Source organism: Ovis canadensis, chromosome X (genome assembly GCF_042477335.2).
Source record: "Ovis canadensis isolate MfBH-ARS-UI-01 breed Bighorn chromosome X, ARS-UI_OviCan_v2, whole genome shotgun sequence".
In the NCBI taxonomy this organism is placed as follows: Eukaryota; Metazoa; Chordata; class Mammalia; order Artiodactyla; family Bovidae; genus Ovis; species Ovis canadensis.
Genome location: NC_091727.1, coordinates 65,358,977 through 65,377,242, shown reverse-complemented (window position 1 = coordinate 65,377,242; position 18,266 = coordinate 65,358,977). Strand labels below are relative to the sequence as shown.

Here is an 18,266-nt window from a genome sequence, read left to right as displayed (position 1 = left end):
ATACCCGAGACAGTGGAAAACATACCCACACAAAACCTATATGAAGGTTCACAGCAACATTATTTGTAACAGCCAAAGTGTAGAAACAATCCAAAAGTCCCTCAACTATGAGTAGATAAAATATGGTGTACCCCATACAGTAGAATATTATTCAGTAATAAAAAGAAATGACTACCCATATTTGCTACAAAATGGATGAACCTTGAGAAGATTTTGCTAAATGAAAGAAGAGTTCCAAGTGGCCACATATTTGATTCCATTTATATGAAGGGCTGGGGATGGGAACAGGGGATTAACCACATGAGGGATCTCTTTGCAGTGATGGAAATGTTGTCAAACTGAATTTTGGTAATGGTTGCATGACTCAGTAAATTTACTCAAAATTGTTACATTGTACACTTAAAATGGGTGAATTGTACAATATGTAAATTATACCTCAATAAAGTGGTTTTTAAAAACAAAAAACATGGTTTTGCTCTTCCTTGTGCACTTACTAGTATACCAGCATTATTTACAGTTGCCAGCCAAGATTAGGTATTTTGGGGGGAGGAGGGAGGATCGAACCTGTGCCTTCAGTAGTGAAAGCACAGTCTTAACCACTGGACCACCAGGGAATTTCTTAGTTCATTTTTAAAACAAACAGGAGGAGATTTTCCTGAACTAAGTGGAAGAGGCAAAAGATATTAAACGCAGAATCTTTCCTAGCCCCTGGCACAGTCAAGCCTGTAACACAATAAGAGCTTGATAACTGTTTACTGAATGTAGTGTAATAAGTGAGAAAAATCACCAACAGGGAACTAACTAATCCGTCATTATTGAAAACCAGGATATGAAGCTAAATCCTGGAGATGAATAGGTGAGGGGTGGGCAGGAACTAGAGAATCAGTGTTAGCAGGACAGACAATTCCTTACGCTGATTATGTGATATAGAAAAATAAGTACAGTTACACATAGGTGCCATGTGCAATATGACAGTATAGTTATTTCATCCTTTGCAAGCTGAAAAGCATTTAGAAACCATTCACTTTCCCTGGTGGCTCAGACGGTAAAGAATCCACCTGCCAAGGCAGGAGACCCGGGTTCAATCCCTGGGTTGGGAAGATCCCCTGGAGAAGGGCATGGCAACCCATTCCAGTATTATTGTCTGGAGAATTCCATGGACAGAGGAGCCTGATGGGCTACAGTCTCTGAAGTTGCAGAGTTGGACAAGATAGAGCAATTAACACACACACAAGACAAAGGGGTGGTGGTGAGGAACTGCTTGGATTTTTAGAAAGCAACAGACGCAGTAAAATCAGAAAAGTTTATTAGCATTCCTTATGAAAAATTTAAAAGTGATATTAGCAGTTAGTCTTCATATAAATTAAATATAAAAACCAAGATGTCAGTGTATACTTAAGACTATTAAATCAGAGCAATACAAAACCACTCACTCAGACTTGTGGATCACAGCACCATTTATTAGAGAATACAAGTTTGCCCAAACCAAACCCAGGCTTACATTTGTGAATTTGACAGGCAAAAGAGGAGCAGGAGGCACTATTAAAAGCTAATTTAAAAGATTTCAGTAGCTAAATAGAAAGTTCCCAGAGACCTAGATGACAGCCATGTTTCTAGCCCCTTTCAACCATGAAGTCCTGTGAGCACCCAAGGTGGCATCCATCAGAACATCGTGAGACTGGAATACACTTCCATTTGACTGTCTTTGGAAAAACCCAGTGACTTTACACAAGGCCAGTGGGCCCAGTGCCCAGAAGCCAGTTGACTTCCACAGTGGCCACATTACGGTAATAGCCCCACTTTCCAAAGTGCTATTGAGCCTTAGTTGAGGAGGGCCACACTCACCCTCTTCCAGTTAACACAATGCTCATATGGAATCCCTGCCAGCCTCAGGAGACCCTGAGTTGCACACTGGAAAATAGATACAGTACTTTGGAACTGAGAAGGCAAGTGCTGGACAATAGTATTCATCCTGGATTCTCCACAGCTTCAGACAATTAACATTGTAGACATACACACCAATGGAATATTGCGTGAAGTGGCGAGTACAGTGATGAAGGAAAAAGAAAAAGCACTTTAGTCCACTGTGAGGGAAAAGGGAAACCAGAAGAAAAGGAGGAAGAACAGAGTATTTATATAACCTTTTATCTTCTATCAATACTTGATATTTGCTTGACCTCCAGGTTCCAGATTCTCAAAGAGTAGAGTTAACAGACTTAGCAAATAAAAATACAGGATGCCTCATTAACTCTGAATCTCAGACAAACAGAAAATAATTTTTTAGTGTTAAGCATGTCCCAGATATTGCAAGGTACACACTTACTTACACTAAAAAATTGGTTTAAAAAATTATTTTATCTGGCAACCCTATCTAGGAGGTTCAGTCAGCTTGAGGTTACTATGATCTTATCCTGTCAAAGGGCAACAGCAAGACAATCACAGAGCAAAGCACAGGTACTTCACCCACCCCAAGGGGAGGTATGAGATCCTTTTAGCTCCATTTCCTAAACTCTCAAAAATCCCATGCTATTCTGGCAGGATAAGAGGACATGTGCATGATGGAGATGCTGACCACTATCTGTCAGGTAGAGAAGTTTTCCTTCCATATCAAATGAAGAAAGTAAAAATATATAGCTGGGGGAAGAATCAGCAGGTCCATGGGGATACAGAAGTCAACTTATCTCACCCCAGAGCAGACTGAGGAAAGCCAACAAAACTGCCACAAGGGTGAGAACAGCCTCTTCAGCCTGGAAACCCAACATACTCCAACACTCTTGGAGCAAACTCAAAAGGCACACAGGGATGAACACACACAAACAGGGAGACATACAGAGGAGGGAGGAACAGGAAGAGAGCAGAGTAGCCTTTATAATGACTCAGAGGAATGACAGCAGAAGAGACGTCTCAGAGGGAATCACAGAACCCCTTGAGAGTGACTGGCAGGACATCTTACTTGTTTGGTTGTTTCATTGGTTTCACTTAGAGGGTTTATCTTCAGTGGTCTTTCCTTACAGTGGAAGGGTAATGTGAGAAGAAAGGGCCACACAGAAGCCTCAGAGACACAGTTTTTCACTTCACAGGGCCCAGAATGCTAGCAGAATCAGAGAGCAAATCTGAACATCTGATCCCACAGACAATGTACTGTTATGACTAAGTGCCAAACCTACCTCCTGAGGGTTGGAAGAGGAATCAATAACAAGGCCATGGCTGGTAAACATTCCTTTCAAAGGCACAGAGAAGGAAACATCACAAAGAATAGGACCACGTTATGTTTTTTTAAGTCTCCATCATGGGAATACCCAGTCCCCAGTAACCCAGCATCTCTGTAACTGTGTTCCCAGAGATGTTAATAGGTGCTGCATGGGACCAAAAAAACAAAAGTTCAGTGAAATAAGTTTGGGAAATATTGCATACTTATTTAAAGTTATAAAACTTCCTACAGTAAAAAACTATTTGGCATTACTTAAATCAATGATTCTTGCCTTATTTGACCACAGAACCGTTTTTTTGTTTTAGGTAAGAAGCAGACTTATTAAGAGAGAAACACACTCCACAGATGGAGCATGAGCCATCTCAAAAGGCCAGAGGCCCATAGAACCCTTTTAAGAAACATCTGTTACGATCTCACAGAACTCTAGAAACGTCTCATCTCAAGAATGGAAAAAATATGTCAACACTGGGAACACCCAGGAATCATACCTAAAATGGTTTCCAAAAATCAGTATATCAGAAAGCTTCAGGTAATGATTTGAAAACTTGGAGAACCCTGTCCTTCTGTGAGGTACTAGCTCAATGATAAATACATCCAGGAAAGCTGAAATTAGATTTCAAACAGTCAAGCAAAAGCCTACAAAGAACAGTACTAGGCTGATCTGCTTAGTTGTGGCCTGGCCAGTGCTGAAAAGAACATCTGGTGACGTCTCCTCTCATCACTTCGACAGTAGAGACACACACTCTCTCACTCTCAAACTTTCTCTAAAAGGTTCAGACTGAATTTCAAAGCAGCCAAGTAAAAACTAGCCTCTCTTCATTCCTCCAAAGCCAAATAACCTGGAGCCTAGGGTTTCCAGGAGAAGAGATAAGTGGCTCACGCTGGCAATATTAAATGCTATCAAGGGAATTTCCCCTTTTTTCTCCATAGGTGCAGTTCCGAAGCAACATCCCAAAAGCTATAAGAGGACACACTTCTTGGTGTTCTTCTTTGTGGCAGGGTAAAGCACAGCCCGGATGGCTTCCAAAAATACCTCACGGACCCCATCATGCATCAGGGCTGAACATTCCAGATATTTCACAGCCCCCACCTGCTTAGCCAGGGAAGTGCCTTGCTGAGGAGTTGTGGGCACTTGGCTCTGTTCCTTTAGCTTCTTCACTGTCTCAAGGTCACTTCGCAGGTCCCTCTTGGTGCCTACCAGCAAAACAGGTACATTGGGGCAATGATGGGACACCTCGGGGTACCACTTATGCCTCACATTGGCATAAGAAGATGGGTTGCCAATGGAAAAGCAAATGACGAAGATATTGGTCTGGGGGTAGGAGAGTGTTCGCAGTCGGTCATACTCTTCTTGGCCAGCTGTGTCCCAGAGGTTCAGGATGACAATCTGGCCATCCACAGATGTCTGGGCACTATAGTTGTCAAAGACAGTGGGGATATATTCCTCAGGAAAGGCATTTGTTGTGTAACTGATGAGGAGGCAGGTCTTACCTACAGCCCCATCTCCCACAACCACACATTTGATCGTCTGCATTCTTCCTTTGGAGTCCTATGTATAAGAGAGAAGGAAAGAATGTTCATAGACGTTTGGTTAATCTAGGAACCTAAGCTATATAAACATTTCTCTCTGAGAAGAAAGGAGGTAAGGCCCTCCCCACCACCCCCACTACCTGGCCTCCTGACACCAAAGAAGCTGGGAAAGGTTGTATGGGGCAAGAGTTCTTACCATGGAGTCCATGGCCTGCTAGAAGATAGGCTTCAGAAGATTCTAGAAGCCACCTCTGCAGTTATGCACAATATTATGTGTATGTGCATAGGTAAATTTTTCTGGAAAGAAGATCCAAAGCTGTCATCAGACTCAAAAAGGACTGTGAGCCCCACAAGATTAAAAACTATTATATACAAAGGTTACAGTATTGTCATAAGGCCTCACACATACTGTATCAAAGCTACTAAAATATTATAGGTACTAAATAAATGTTAACTAATTTTTTTTAATTGGTGTAGAAAGAAGATTCCGAAGGTTGAAACAAAAGGAAAGACAGCTCTCACTTCGGATCTGTGGCTACAGACTCAGCAAAAATACACTCTCTTCCTGAAAAACTGTTGTTTGTTATTGTTCAGTCGCTCAGTCATGTCTGACTCTTTGTGACCCCATACACTGCAGCACGCCAGGATTCCCTATCCTTCACCATCTCTAGGAGTTTGCTCAAACTCATGTCGATCAATGATATCTAACCATCTCATCCTCTGTTACCTCCTTCTCCTCCCACCTTCAATCTTTCCCAGCACCAGGGTCTTTTCCAATGAGTGGCTCTTCACATCAGGTGGCCAAAGGATTGGAGCTTCAGCTTCAGCATCGGTCCTTCCAATGAAAATTCAGAGGTGATTTCCTTTAGGACTGACGGGTTTGATCTCCTTACAGTCCAAGGGACTCTCAAGAGTCTTCTCCAGCACCACAATTCAAAAGCACTAATTCTTCGGCGCTCAGCCTTCTTTATGGTCCAACTCTCACATCTGTACATGACTACTGCAAAAATCACAGTGGCATCAAAATACTGGGGAGAAAAGTAGGCCAGTCAGATTCAGCCATATAGAGAAGTGGCTAAGAGTGCAGACTCTGAGGTCAGATCGCCTGGCATTGAAAACCAGTCCTCTCTCTTCCTAAGCTATGTGAACTTGGGCAAGTTTTTAACCTGAAGCTTAAATGAAAGAATGCATGCGCTGTACTCATTAGTGCCTGCCACATAGGAAGTACTCATTAAAACGTTAGAAGCTACTATGACTTCACAAAAATTACTATTCTGCTGGGGAAGGTAAAAGTTCTATGATGTTCTACAATGCTAGACAAACCTTCTGTCTCATCCCTTCTGTCCTTATCTGAGTAAAACTACAGCTCATAACACCACTATATTCTTGTCCACTTCTTCATGAATCAAGTATTTGCGAGTTAATGATGAAACACAGATGATCTCCAAGGAACATGTTTACTATGAGCTCCCATGTTCCCAGGTGTTGCTAGTGTTAATGAACCCACCTGCCAATGCAGGAGGTTCGACTCCTGGGTTGGGGATATACCCTGGAGGAGGGCATGGCAAGCCCTCCAGTATTCTTGCCTAGAGAATCTCATGGACAGAAGAGCCTGGCGGGCAACAGTCCGTAGGGTCGCAAAGAGTCAGACATGACTGAAGCGACTTAGCATGCACACATCCATGTTTATACCCCCATATTAATATCCAATCAATGTCCTGCTGTGTCAGTGCCCCCACAGCACTCCATTTTCTTTAGCTTCTTAACTACTGCCCTAAGTTCAGACCTGATCCTCATATCATTAACTTCAAGTATCAGAACATGGAGGAAAGGGGATACATTATCATATGTATTTGATCACAGAAAAAAAAAAAATTGAGAATCAGTTTCTCACCTTGGGAATTCAGAGGAATAGATATATCCTCCATCCTGTGGTCTTATTAGGCCCATATCATAGCCAAACACTAAACCAAACCAAACACTTCATTTTGGGTCAAGGTAAAGAAAACAGCTTCCCAGATGGTTTAGAGGGTAAAGCGTCTGCCTGCAATGCAGGAGACCCAGGTTCGATCCCTCAGTCGGGAAGATCCCCTGGAGAAAGCAATGGCAACCCACTCCAGTACTCTTGCCTGGAAAATCCCATGGATGGAGGAGCCTGGTAGGCTACAGTCCATGGAGTCACAAAGAGTTGGACATGACTGCGTGACTTCACTTTCCTTTAAAGAAAAGTTGGCCCTCTCAGTCTGCTTTGCACAGGCCCACAAGGAATAGCTTTCTGCTCACACAGCCAATTCTGACCAGTGAGGCATTCCCCCTAGAAGTCTTCCTTTCCTTGGCACAGGTCCCACAGCTAAAAGTCCAGAGCCTAGTAGGCAACCATCCCAGAGTATTCACTGACCATTGGCTCTGTCTTTTTCCATCTAGGAACAGACGTGAGGATCAAACATACAAAGTCAATGGAAATAATTTGGCCACCTGATGTGAAGAGCGAACTCATTAGAAAAGGCCCTGATGCTGGGAAAGATTGAAGGCAAAAGAAGGGGACAACAAAAGATGAGATGGTTGGATAGCATCACCAACTCAGTGGACATGAATTTGAGCAAACTCTAGGAGATAGTGGGACAGGGAAGCCTGGCGTGCTGCAGTCCATGGGACTGCAAAGAGTTGGACACTTAGCAACTGAACAACAACAATAGAAATAGGGCAAAGTTACCACCACATTCCTTGAAAATAACCTTCCTTGGCTTTCCCAGTTTGGATTAATTTCTTTTGCATCTGATAGCAATTACTGCCTGTATGACTCACCTTCCCAGCCTCCTCTAGGTACCATTCAGAGTGACTGCTTTAAGGACAATAGTGCATCTGATGTGGGGAGGCGCTACTGAATCAGAGCAAAACTCTCAGGCACAAAGACCACTTTGCACCCTAAGTTTAGCTCCTCATCTCTGTAACTAGGAAAAGTCAACTACACTCTTTTCTACTAGTTTACATCTACTAGTACTCCTGGTATCTATAATAAAATGATCTGCAGATAGGCACTCAAGTCACTAATGGTGGGCCTAGATGATGAAATGTACCTGAACATTGCAGGTCTGAACAAAACAAAACATAATCACCTGGTGCAAACTCTCAATGAAAGGGAGGGGTTCAGCAAAAGGAGGGAGGTGCTTTGTACAGCTGATTCATTTATCCAGCTCACATATTCATTATACGATTTTCTCTACTTGTATGTATATTTGAATTTCTCCATAGTCAACAAGTTTAAAAATAATACTAAAAACTAAAATCCAAGAGAAATGACGATAGGATCTCAAAAAGATAATTTCACATCCATGTTCATTGCATCATTATTCACAATAGTCAAGAGGTGGAAGCAACCTAAATGTCCATCGATGGATAACATATAAAGAAATACATACACACACACACACACACACATCTATAGATAGATGGATCAGCCTTCAAAAGAAAAGGAAATCTTTTCATACACTACAACATGGATGAACCTTGAGGACATTATGCTAAGTGAAATAAGCCAAGTCACAAAAAGCCAAATATTGCATGATTTCACTTATATGAAGTATCTAGAATAGTCAAACTTATAGAAAGTAGAATAGTAGTTGCCAGGGGCTGGGGGAAGGGGAAATGGGGAGGTGTTTAAGGGGCATAGAGTTTCAATTTTTCAGGATGAAAAAATTGTAAAGATCTGTTGCACAAAAATGTGCATATAGTTAATGTACACTTTAAAATGGTCAAAAATACTGAAAATAAAAACAATACTTTTTAAAGGGCTGGGAGCTCTGAGAGAAGGCTAGGAGTTACAAGAGAAAGGCAAATATTCTGTTTATCACTGTTACGAGAAAAGCTTGTTTCTTTAGCTCCAGCATCCAGCACAATGCTTTCTCCTTACAAATGACCCATAGCTTTCCTCTCATCAGCACCACTATCCACCCACATTCCCTGGTACTACTATGCACAATGTACTGCTAGGAGGGACTCAAAAAAGGGTTAAAAACAACAAATGATGATAGAAGCTTATAGTTTTATGGTAAAGGCAGGACTTTTATAAAAAGGTAAACAATAATACACAGTAATGCATGGCCCAGAGCAAATAGTTGCTATGAGGAAGCAAGTGGAAGTTAAAAACTGAGAGCTTGTTATAGGCATTGTGTAAAATACTTTCACATATCTTATTTAAGCTTCATAGTAGCACTATGAAGAGAAGTAGATACCAGCTCAGTTCAGAGATCATTAAGTATGCCTCTAGGATTGGAAACTGAAAGTGGCCTCAATCTGCAGAGACCAACATCTCAGAAGGCACTCACTTTTAACCTTGGAATTATAGTTTCTTCTAAATCTTCCAATCTCATCTGACAAAGCATCCTTCTTCAGATGTATACCGCTCAGCAATCAATTTTCTCCTAGGTTAGACACACAACATAAAAGGCACAGTAAGGACAAGAATACAGATCAAAGTATTACTATTTCTAGCACATTCTCCCCCAAGTCTCACCCTTTCCAGAAGTCTAATGCACTTTAAATCACTCTGCAACTTTCTGAAACAAAACAATTCAGAAGATCCTCATTTTTATTTACTACTTTCTGCAAATTAGTTATCTAAGGCCAGGAAGCTTTTTCACGTTTAAGACTGACTCTTTTGGTTCAAGCCCAGTCAAAGACAACTTCGAGAATCTTGGGGAGGAAGGAAGCCATGTGAACACTCCCCAACTCGGAGCCAGGGGAGACTATCCTGTGCCTGGAAACTTAAACCAGGGAGGCAATTGTAGTGACCCATCCATGGCTACCACAAGCCCACTCGGCACTTCCTTCGCAGCCTTTCCACCAGGGGTACTTGGTTCTGGAATTTCGGTTGGACTCGTGATCCTGGGACAGATAAGTGGCTAACGTCGGCTTCTCAATAAGAAGGGCAGGCTCAATCTCCCCCGAATATATACAATTCATCTCATTCTCAAATCCCTCCCATCCAAGGAAGTGGATCATATACTAAGGCAACCGTCCTGGAGATGGGGAGACTCAATGAGAAAACAGCGAACAAGGGGCCCGCCTAGCAGGGTGGTTCTCCATAAGGATTACCTGGCAAAGCGGTCGTCTTCCAGCGCCGTTCAACCGCAGCTCACATAGCCTCCCAGGTTTCTCATGGCTGAGCGAACAAGGCGGGATCGGGGCTTCATTCCGGCAGCGACCGAGTCCCACCCCTGTTGTCAGACGCAGTCTCCACCCTGTGCCCCGAGACCTCCTGGGAAATGGAGTTCTAGCGCCCGCTGCGCGGTCTGCAAGCCACTGGCTTTTAAACTACACTTTTGGGTAACAAGGATCACTGGGGTGTGGACCCCAATACCAGTTCCTCGGTTCGGAAGTCCCCAAGTTTCACATTTCCTGTGACAAAATAAGACCACTTCCTCCTCCGCAGACCCGTGTTTTCTCAAGACAAATATTAACATAAAGAGGCAATCAGGGAATTGAAAAAGTGTTAGGAAAAATGGAAGCAGTAAAAGAAAACGTGGTAGTGAATTAAGGCAACTGTCACCATATATAAGTTTGTGTCTTCTAGAGTTTTATATAAATGAAATCATAAACTATGGACTTTTTTTAACAGCTTTATTGATATATAAATTCACTCATTTTTTTTGTAGCCATGCATTCCGGGAAACAAACTCACTCAGATGGACAATGCAGATAGTGGAGTGCAATTTATTACACCATGGGGCCCAAGGCAGAGTCTCCTCTTAGCCAAGGACTCCGACCAGTTTTTGTGAAAACCTTATATACCTTAAGTGTATGTGATCAAAGCCACCTCCCCAAACTCCTTGAAACTAGTCTAGACAAGGTAAAAGAGAGATATGGTCAAAGCTAACCCATGATTCATGTGTCATAAGCCTAGATAATTAAACAGTGGACATTTATCGATAGGCCTGTGGTCATACCCCTATAAGCATAATAGGATTTACGACTTTGTTCTGTTACAGAGATAATTAGTATATTCTTTTAGGTGATGGAGCATCTAGGTACAAGTCCTGAGGCTCCTTCATCGGGGGGTCTGGTTTTCCATTGGTATGTCGTTTCCATAGATACTGGGCATATAGCTCAAAGTCCACAGTCCAGCCCAAGATGGAGTCCTGCTTTCAAGATGGAGCCTGTTCTGTTTCCTCCTTCAGTTTAAATTGTACAATTAGATAGTTTTTGATATACTACATTATTAATTTTTTAAAATTGTAGAAAATATATATAACACAAAATTTGCCACTTTAAAGTGTACAATCCAGTGGCATTTGGTACATTCACAATGTGTGCAACCATCAGGATTGTCTATTTCTGAAATTTTTTTGTCACGATGTCAGGGAGTTTGTAATTTCCTCCTTTGTCTCATCGCAACAAAAATTTGAAGCAACGGACAGACCAGCCCTTAGATGGACCAGTGTTATAGCTCTCGGATGGACTAGTGTTGCAGTTCCATGTTACAACTCAGTTTTATTTAGAAAGTAAAGGAAAAATACACCCTCAAGGCATGAGGGCATGCCTACGCAAAAGACTCCAAGAGAAGAGAAGCCCCCGGCCCAGTTTTGGCTCCTCTTTTTATATGTTTTTTCTCCTCCCCCTGGGCCTGCCCTATGTAAATTTGGCTAGCCAGGAGTGCTGTTTGTTTTACTTGAGGTCCTCACGCCAGTCCTTGGACCTTTCTTTGTTCTATTTTCCCAGGCTTTTCCCTTCCTTGTCTTTTAGCCACTAAGCAATAGCTGCTCATTCCCCTCTTTCCACAGCCCCTGTAAGTCATCCTATAATCTACTTTCTCTCTCCATGGATTGAACTTTTCTGGCTGCTATTTATCTACTGATGGACATTTGGGTCATTTCCAAATTTGACTACTGTGAATAATGCTGTGATAAACATTGGCATGCCGAAAGAAGCTGAACAGTTCTATTAAGACCTACAAGATCTTCTAGAACTAACACCATAAAAGATGTCCTTTTCATCATAGGGGACTGGAATGAATAAGTAGGACGTCAAGAGATACCTGGAGTAACAGGCAAGTTTGGCCTTGGAGTATAAAATGAAGCAAGGCAAAGGCTAACAGTTTTGCCAAGAGAATGCACTGGTCTAGTAAACACCCTCTTCCAACAACACAAACAATGACTATACACATGCATGTCACCACATGATCAATACTGAAATCAGATTGATTATATTCATTGCAGCTGAAGATAAAGAAGCTCTATACAGTCAGCAAAAACAAGACTGGTAGCTGACTGTGGCTCACATCATGAACTCCTTATTGCTAAATTCAGACTTAAATTGCAGAAAGTAGGGAAAACCACTAGGCCATTCAGTTCAGTTCAGTTCAGTTCAGTCGCTCAGTCGTGTTTGACTCTTTGCGACCCCATGAATCGCAGCACGCCAGGCCTCCCTGTCCATCACCAACTCCCAAAGTTCACTCAGACTCACACCCATCGAGTCAATGATGCCATCCAGCCATCTCATCCTCTGTCGTCCCCTTCTCCTCCTGCCCCCAATCCCTCCTAGCATCAGAGTCTTTTCCAATGAGTCAACTCTTCACATGAGGTGGCCACAGTACTGGAGTTTCAGCTTTAGCATCATTCCTTCCAAAGAAATCCCAGGGCTGATCTCCTTCAGAATGGACTGGTTGGATCTCCTTGCAGTATGACCTAAATCAAATCCCTTACAATTATATAGTGGAAATGACAAATAGACTCATGGGATTAGATTTGATAGACAGAATGGCTGAAGAACTATGGATGGAGGTCTGTAACATTGTACAGGAGGCAGTGATCAAGCCAGAAAGAAAAACACCAATATAGTATACTAACACATATATATGGAATTTAGAAAGATGGTAATGATAACCCTGTATGTGAGACAGCAGGGGAGACACAGATGTATAGAAGAAATGAATCGCCAGTCTATGTTCGATACAGGATACAGGATGCTTGGGGTTGGTGCACGGGGATGATCCAGAGAGATGATATGGGGTGGGAAGTGGGAGGGGGATTCAGGATTGGGAACTCATGTACACCCGTGGTTGATTCTTGTCAATGTATGGCAAAACCAATACAGTATTGTAAAGCAAAATAAAGTAAAAATAAAAATTAAAAAAAAAATTCTCCATCCCACCCCAAAAGAAAACAAACCATACCCAAGAAAAAAGAAAAAAAAAAGGCAAAATGATTGTCTGAGGAGGTCTTGCAAATAGCTGAGGAAAGAAGAGAAGCAAGAGGCAAAGGAGAAAAGGAAAGATATACCCATCTGAATGCAGAGTTCCAAAGAATAGCAAGGAGAGATAAGAAAGACAAGAAACAGGGGAAAACAATATAATGGGAAAGACTAGAGATCTTGTCAAGAAAATTAGAGATACAAAGGGAATATTTCTTGCAAAGATGGGCACGATAAAGGACAGAAATGGTATAGACCTAACAGAAGCAGAATAAAGAAGAGGTGCCAGGAAGACAGAGAAGAACTATACAAAACAGGTCTTAATGACCCAGATAACCATGATGGTGTGATCACTCACCTAGAGCCAGACATCCTGGAATGTGAAGTCAAGTGGGCCTTAGGAAGCATCACTACAAACAAAGCTAGTGGAGGTGATGGAATGCCAGTTGAGCTATCTCAAATCCTAAAAGATGATGCTGTGAAAGTGCTGCACTCAATATGCCAGCAAATTTGGAAAACCCAGCAATGGCACAAGACTGGAAAAGGTCAGTTTTCATTCCAATTCCAAAGGAGGGCAATGCCAAAGAATGTTCAAACTACCACACAATTGCACTCATTTCCCCTGCTAGGAAAGTAATTCTCAAAATCGTTTAAGCAAGGCTTCAATAGTACATGAACTGAGAACTTCCAGATATACATGTTGGATTTAGAAAAGGCAGAGGAACCAGAGATCAAATTGCCAACATCCCTTGGATAATAGAAAAAGCTAGAGAATTCCAGAAAAACATCTATCTCTGCTTCACTGTCTATGCTAAAGCCTTTGATTGGGTGGATCACAACCAACTGTGGAAAACTCTTCAAGAGATGTGAATACCAGATCACCAGACCTACCTCCTACAAAACCTTTATGCTGTGAGGAAGCAACAGTTAGAACCAGACATGGAACAATGGACTGGTTCCAAATTGGGAAAGGAGTACATCAAGCCTGTATACTGTCACCTTGCTTATTTACCTTCTATGCAGAGTACATCATGCGAAATGCCAGGTTGGATGAAGCACAAGCTAGAATCAAGATTGCCGGGAGAAAATACCAATAACCTCTGATATGCGGATAACAGCACCCTTGTGGCATAAAGCTAAGAAGAACTAAAGAGCCTCTTGATGAAAGTCAAAGAGGAGAGTGAAAATCTTGGCTTAAAACTCAACATTCAAAAAACTAAGACCATGGCATTTGGTCCCATCACTGCATGGCAAATAGATGGGGAAACAATGGAAACAGTGACAGACGTTATTTTTGGGTGGCTCCAAAATCACTGTAGATGGTGACTGCAGCCATGAAATTAGAAGATTGGGAAGAAAAGCCATAAAATTAAAAGACTTGGAAGAAAAGCTATAACCAACCTAGACAGCATATTAAAAAACAGAGACATTACTTTGCTTACAAAGGTCTGTCTAGTCAAACCTATGGTTTTTCCAGTAGTGATGTGTGGATGTGAAAGTTGGACCATAAATAAGGTTGAGTGCCAAAGAATTGATGCTTTTGAACTGTGGTGTTGGAAAAGACTCTTGAGAGTCTGTTGGACTGCAAGGAGTTAAAACCAGTCTATCCTAAAGGAAATCAACCCTGAATATTCACTGGAAAGACTGATGCTGAAGATCTGGTACTTTGGCCACCTGATGCAAGGAGCAAATTCATTGAAAAATACCCTGATGCTGGGAAATAGGGAAGGCAGGAGGAGAAGGGGGCGACTGAGGATGAGATGGTTGGATGGCATCACTGACTCAATGGACATGAGTTTGAGCAAGCCCTGGGAGATGGCAAAGGACAGGGAAGCCTGGTGTGGTGCAGTCCATGGGGTCACAAAGAGTTGGATACGACTGAGCAACAGAACAACAACAAACATTGGCATACAAGAATATGGTTTTGTTGATTTTCTCTATTGTTTTTGATTTCTCTCTCACTGATTTACACTTTGATCTTCATTATTTTTGTTAATTTGAGTTTTATTTGCTCTTCTTTTTACTGAGTTGAAAGATGAAGTTATTGTTTTGAGACTTTCTTCTGTTCTGATATAGGTGTTTAGTGCTTAAAATTCACCCCCTAACTATTGCTTTAGCAGAATGTCATCAGTTCAAAATATGTTCTTACTTTTTTAATTTCTTCTTTCTCCCATGTGTTATCTCAGTTCAGTTCAGTTCATTCGCTCAGTCATGTCCGACTCTTTGTGATGCTATGGACTTAGCATGCCAGGCTTCCCTGTTCATCACCAACTCCCAGAGCTTGCTCAAACTCATCTCCATCGAGTTGGTGATGCCATCCAACCATCTCATCTTCTGTCATCACCTTCTCCTGCCTTCAATCTTCCTCAGCATCTGGGTCTTTTCTAAGGAGTCAGTTCTTCACATCAGGAGGCCAAAGTATTGGAGTTTCAGCTTCAACATCAGTCCTTCCAATGAATATTCAGGACTAATTTCCTTTAGGACTGACTGGTTTGATCTCCTTGCAGTCCAATGGACTCTAAAGACTCTTCTCCAACACCACAGTTCAAAAGAATCAGTTCTTCAGTGCTTCAGCCCTCTTTATGGACCAAGTCTCACATCCATTCATGACTACTGGAAAAACCATAGCCTTGATTAGACAGACCTTTGTTGGCAAAGTGATGTCTCTGCTTTTTAATACGGTGTCTAGGTTGGTCATAGTTTTACTTCCAAGGAGCAAGGGTCTTTTAATTTCATGGCTGCAGTCACCATCTACAGTGATTTTGGAGCCCCCCAAGATAAAGTCTGTCACTGCTTCCATTGTTTCCCCATCTATCTGCCATGCAGTGATGGGACCAAATGCCATGGTCTTAGTTTTTTGAATGTTAAGTTTTAAGCCAAGATTTTCACTCTCCTCTTTGACTTTCATTAAGAGGCTCTTTAGTTCTTCTTAGCTTTATGCCACAAGGGTGCTGTCATCTGCATATCAGAGGTTATTGGTATTTCTCCCGGCAATCTTGATTCTAGCTTGTGCTTCATCCAGCCTGGCATTTCGCATGATGTACTTCGGTATATAAGGTAAATAAGCAGGGTGACACTATATAGCCTTGACATAATCCTTTCCCAGTTTGGAACCAGTCTGTTGTTCCATGTCTGGTTTTAACTGTTGCTTCTTGACCTGCATACAGGTTTCTCAGCAGGCAGGTTAGGTGGTCTGGTATTCCCATCTCTTGAAGAATTTTCCACAGTTTGTTGTGATCCACCCAGTCAGTCTTTGGCATAGTCAATAAAGCAGAAGTAGATGTTTTCCTGGAACTCTCTTGCTTTATCTATGATCCAAGGGATGTTGGCAATTTGATCTTTGGTTCCTCTGCTTTTTAAATCCAACTTGAACATCTGAAAGTTCTCAGTTCACGTACTATTGAAGCCTGACTTGGAGAATTTTGAGCACTACTTTGCTAGCGTGTGAGATGAGCGCATTTGTGTGGTAGTTTGAACATTCTTTGGCATTGCCCTCCTTTGGAATTGGAATGGAAACTGACCTTTTCCAGTCTTGTGCCATTGCTGAGTTTTCCAAATTTGCTGGCATATTGAGTGCAGCACTTTCACAGCATCATCTTTTAGGATTTGAAATAGCTCAACTGGCATTCCATCACCTCCACTAGCTTTGTTTGTAGTGATGCTTCCTAAGGTCCACTTGACTTCACATTCCAGGATGTCTGGCTCTAGGTGAGTGATCACACTATCATGGCTATCTGGGTTATGTAGATCTTTTTTGTACAGTTCTTCTGTGTATTCTTGCCACCTCTTCTTAATATCTTCTGCTTCTGTTATGTCCAATACCATTTCTGTCCTTTATCGTGCCCATCTTTGCAAGAAATATTCCCTTTGTATCTCTAATTTTCTTGAAGAGATCTTGAGTCTTTCCCATTCTCTTGTTTTCCTCTATTTCTTTGTTTTGATTACTGTGTTATCTAGAAGTGGATTGTTTATTTACAAATATTTGAGGATTTTCCAGAAATCTTTCTGTTATTAGTAGGTAATTTAAATTCCATTATTCATATTTTGTGTGACTTGAATCCTTTCAAATTCATTGACACTTGTTTTGTGGACTATAACATAGCCTATCCTGGTAAATACTCTATGTACACTTGAAATACATATTCTATGTTCACTTGTGTGAAGTCACTCAGTCGTGTCCGACTCTTTGCGATCCCATGGACTGTAGCCTGCCAGGATCCTCTATCCATGGGATTCTCCAAGCAAGAATACTGGAGTGGGTTGCCATTTCCTTCTCCAGGGGATCTTTCCAACCCAGGGATCAAACCTGGGTCTCCTGTATTGCAAGCAGATGCTTTATCCTCTGAGCCACCAGGGAAGACTTCACATCCTGGTAAATATTCTATGTACACTTGAAAAGAATGTGTATTTTGTTATTACTTGGTAGAGTGTTCTGTAAATGTCAACCAGGTCAATTTGGTTGATCATGTTGTTTGCTCTACTATATCCTTGTTGATTTTATGCCTACTCACTCTATCAATTATTAAGAGGAGAGTATTGAAATATCTGACTAGAACTGTGGATTTGTCTATTTCTCCTTGCAAGTTTATCAGTTTTTGATTCATGTATTTTGTAGCTCCTATATTAGAGGCACAAACGTTAGAATTATGTCTCTTCATTCATTGATTTTCCAGAGAAGGCAATGGCACCCCACTCCAGTACTCTTCCCTGGAAAATCCCATGGACCAAGGAGCCTGGTAGGCTGCAGTCCATGGGATCGCTAAGAGTTGGACACAACTGAGCAATTTCACTTTCACTTTTCACTTTCATGCATTGGAGAAGGAAATGGCACCTCACCCCAGTGTTCTTGCCTGGAGAATCCCAGGGACAGGGGAGCCTGGTGGGCTGCCGTCTATGGGGTCGCACAGAGTCAGACACGACTGAAGCGACTTAGCAGCAGCAGCAGCATTCATTGATTCCTTTGTCATTACAAAATCACTTTCTTTATTCCTGGTATCTTTGCTCTGAAACTTACTTTGTCCAATGTTAATATAGCTCCTGCAGCTTTCTTTTGACTAGTGTTATCATGATACATCTTTTTTTTACATACTTTTAACCTATTCGTATCTTTGTATTAAGAATATTTCTTGTAGGCAGCATACGATTGGGTCTTGCTTTTTTACCCAGTCTGATCATCTTTACCCTGAAACTGGGGTCTTTAGGTCATGTACATTTAACATGATTAGGTTTGAGTCTGTCATCTTGCTATTTTTTTCCATTCCTCCACTCTTCTTTGTTCTTTTTCCACCTTCTTTTGAATCAATGAATATTATTTTTATTCATTTATCTCCTTTGTTGG

General features: G+C 41.7%; 1 protein-coding gene across 8 annotated transcripts; it reads right to left on the bottom strand.

The window, feature by feature from the left end:
* Nucleotides 1-1,439: 1,439 nt before the first annotated feature.
* Nucleotides 1,440-10,122, bottom strand: LOC138930320 (rho-related GTP-binding protein RhoG-like). Of its 8 annotated transcripts, none has more exons than XM_070290336.1 (5): nucleotides 9,836-10,071; nucleotides 9,067-9,162; nucleotides 5,485-5,741; nucleotides 4,938-5,038; nucleotides 1,440-4,760 (listed from the first exon to the last, which is right to left on the bottom strand). In XM_070290336.1, the coding sequence occupies exons 4-5, from the start codon at nucleotides 4,947-4,949 to the stop codon at nucleotides 4,170-4,172; spliced, it is 603 nt and encodes a 200-aa protein (XP_070146437.1). In that variant the 5' UTR covers nucleotides 4,950-5,038; nucleotides 5,485-5,741; nucleotides 9,067-9,162; nucleotides 9,836-10,071; the 3' UTR covers nucleotides 1,440-4,169. The 8 variants fall into 8 exon arrangements, with proteins under 8 accessions (XP_070146437.1, XP_070146439.1, XP_070146438.1 ...); XM_070290338.1 differs by having other exon boundaries at nucleotides 5,485-5,738; nucleotides 9,836-9,987; XM_070290337.1 differs by having other exon boundaries at nucleotides 5,469-5,741; nucleotides 9,836-9,942.
* Nucleotides 10,123-18,266: the final 8,144 nt, after the last annotated feature.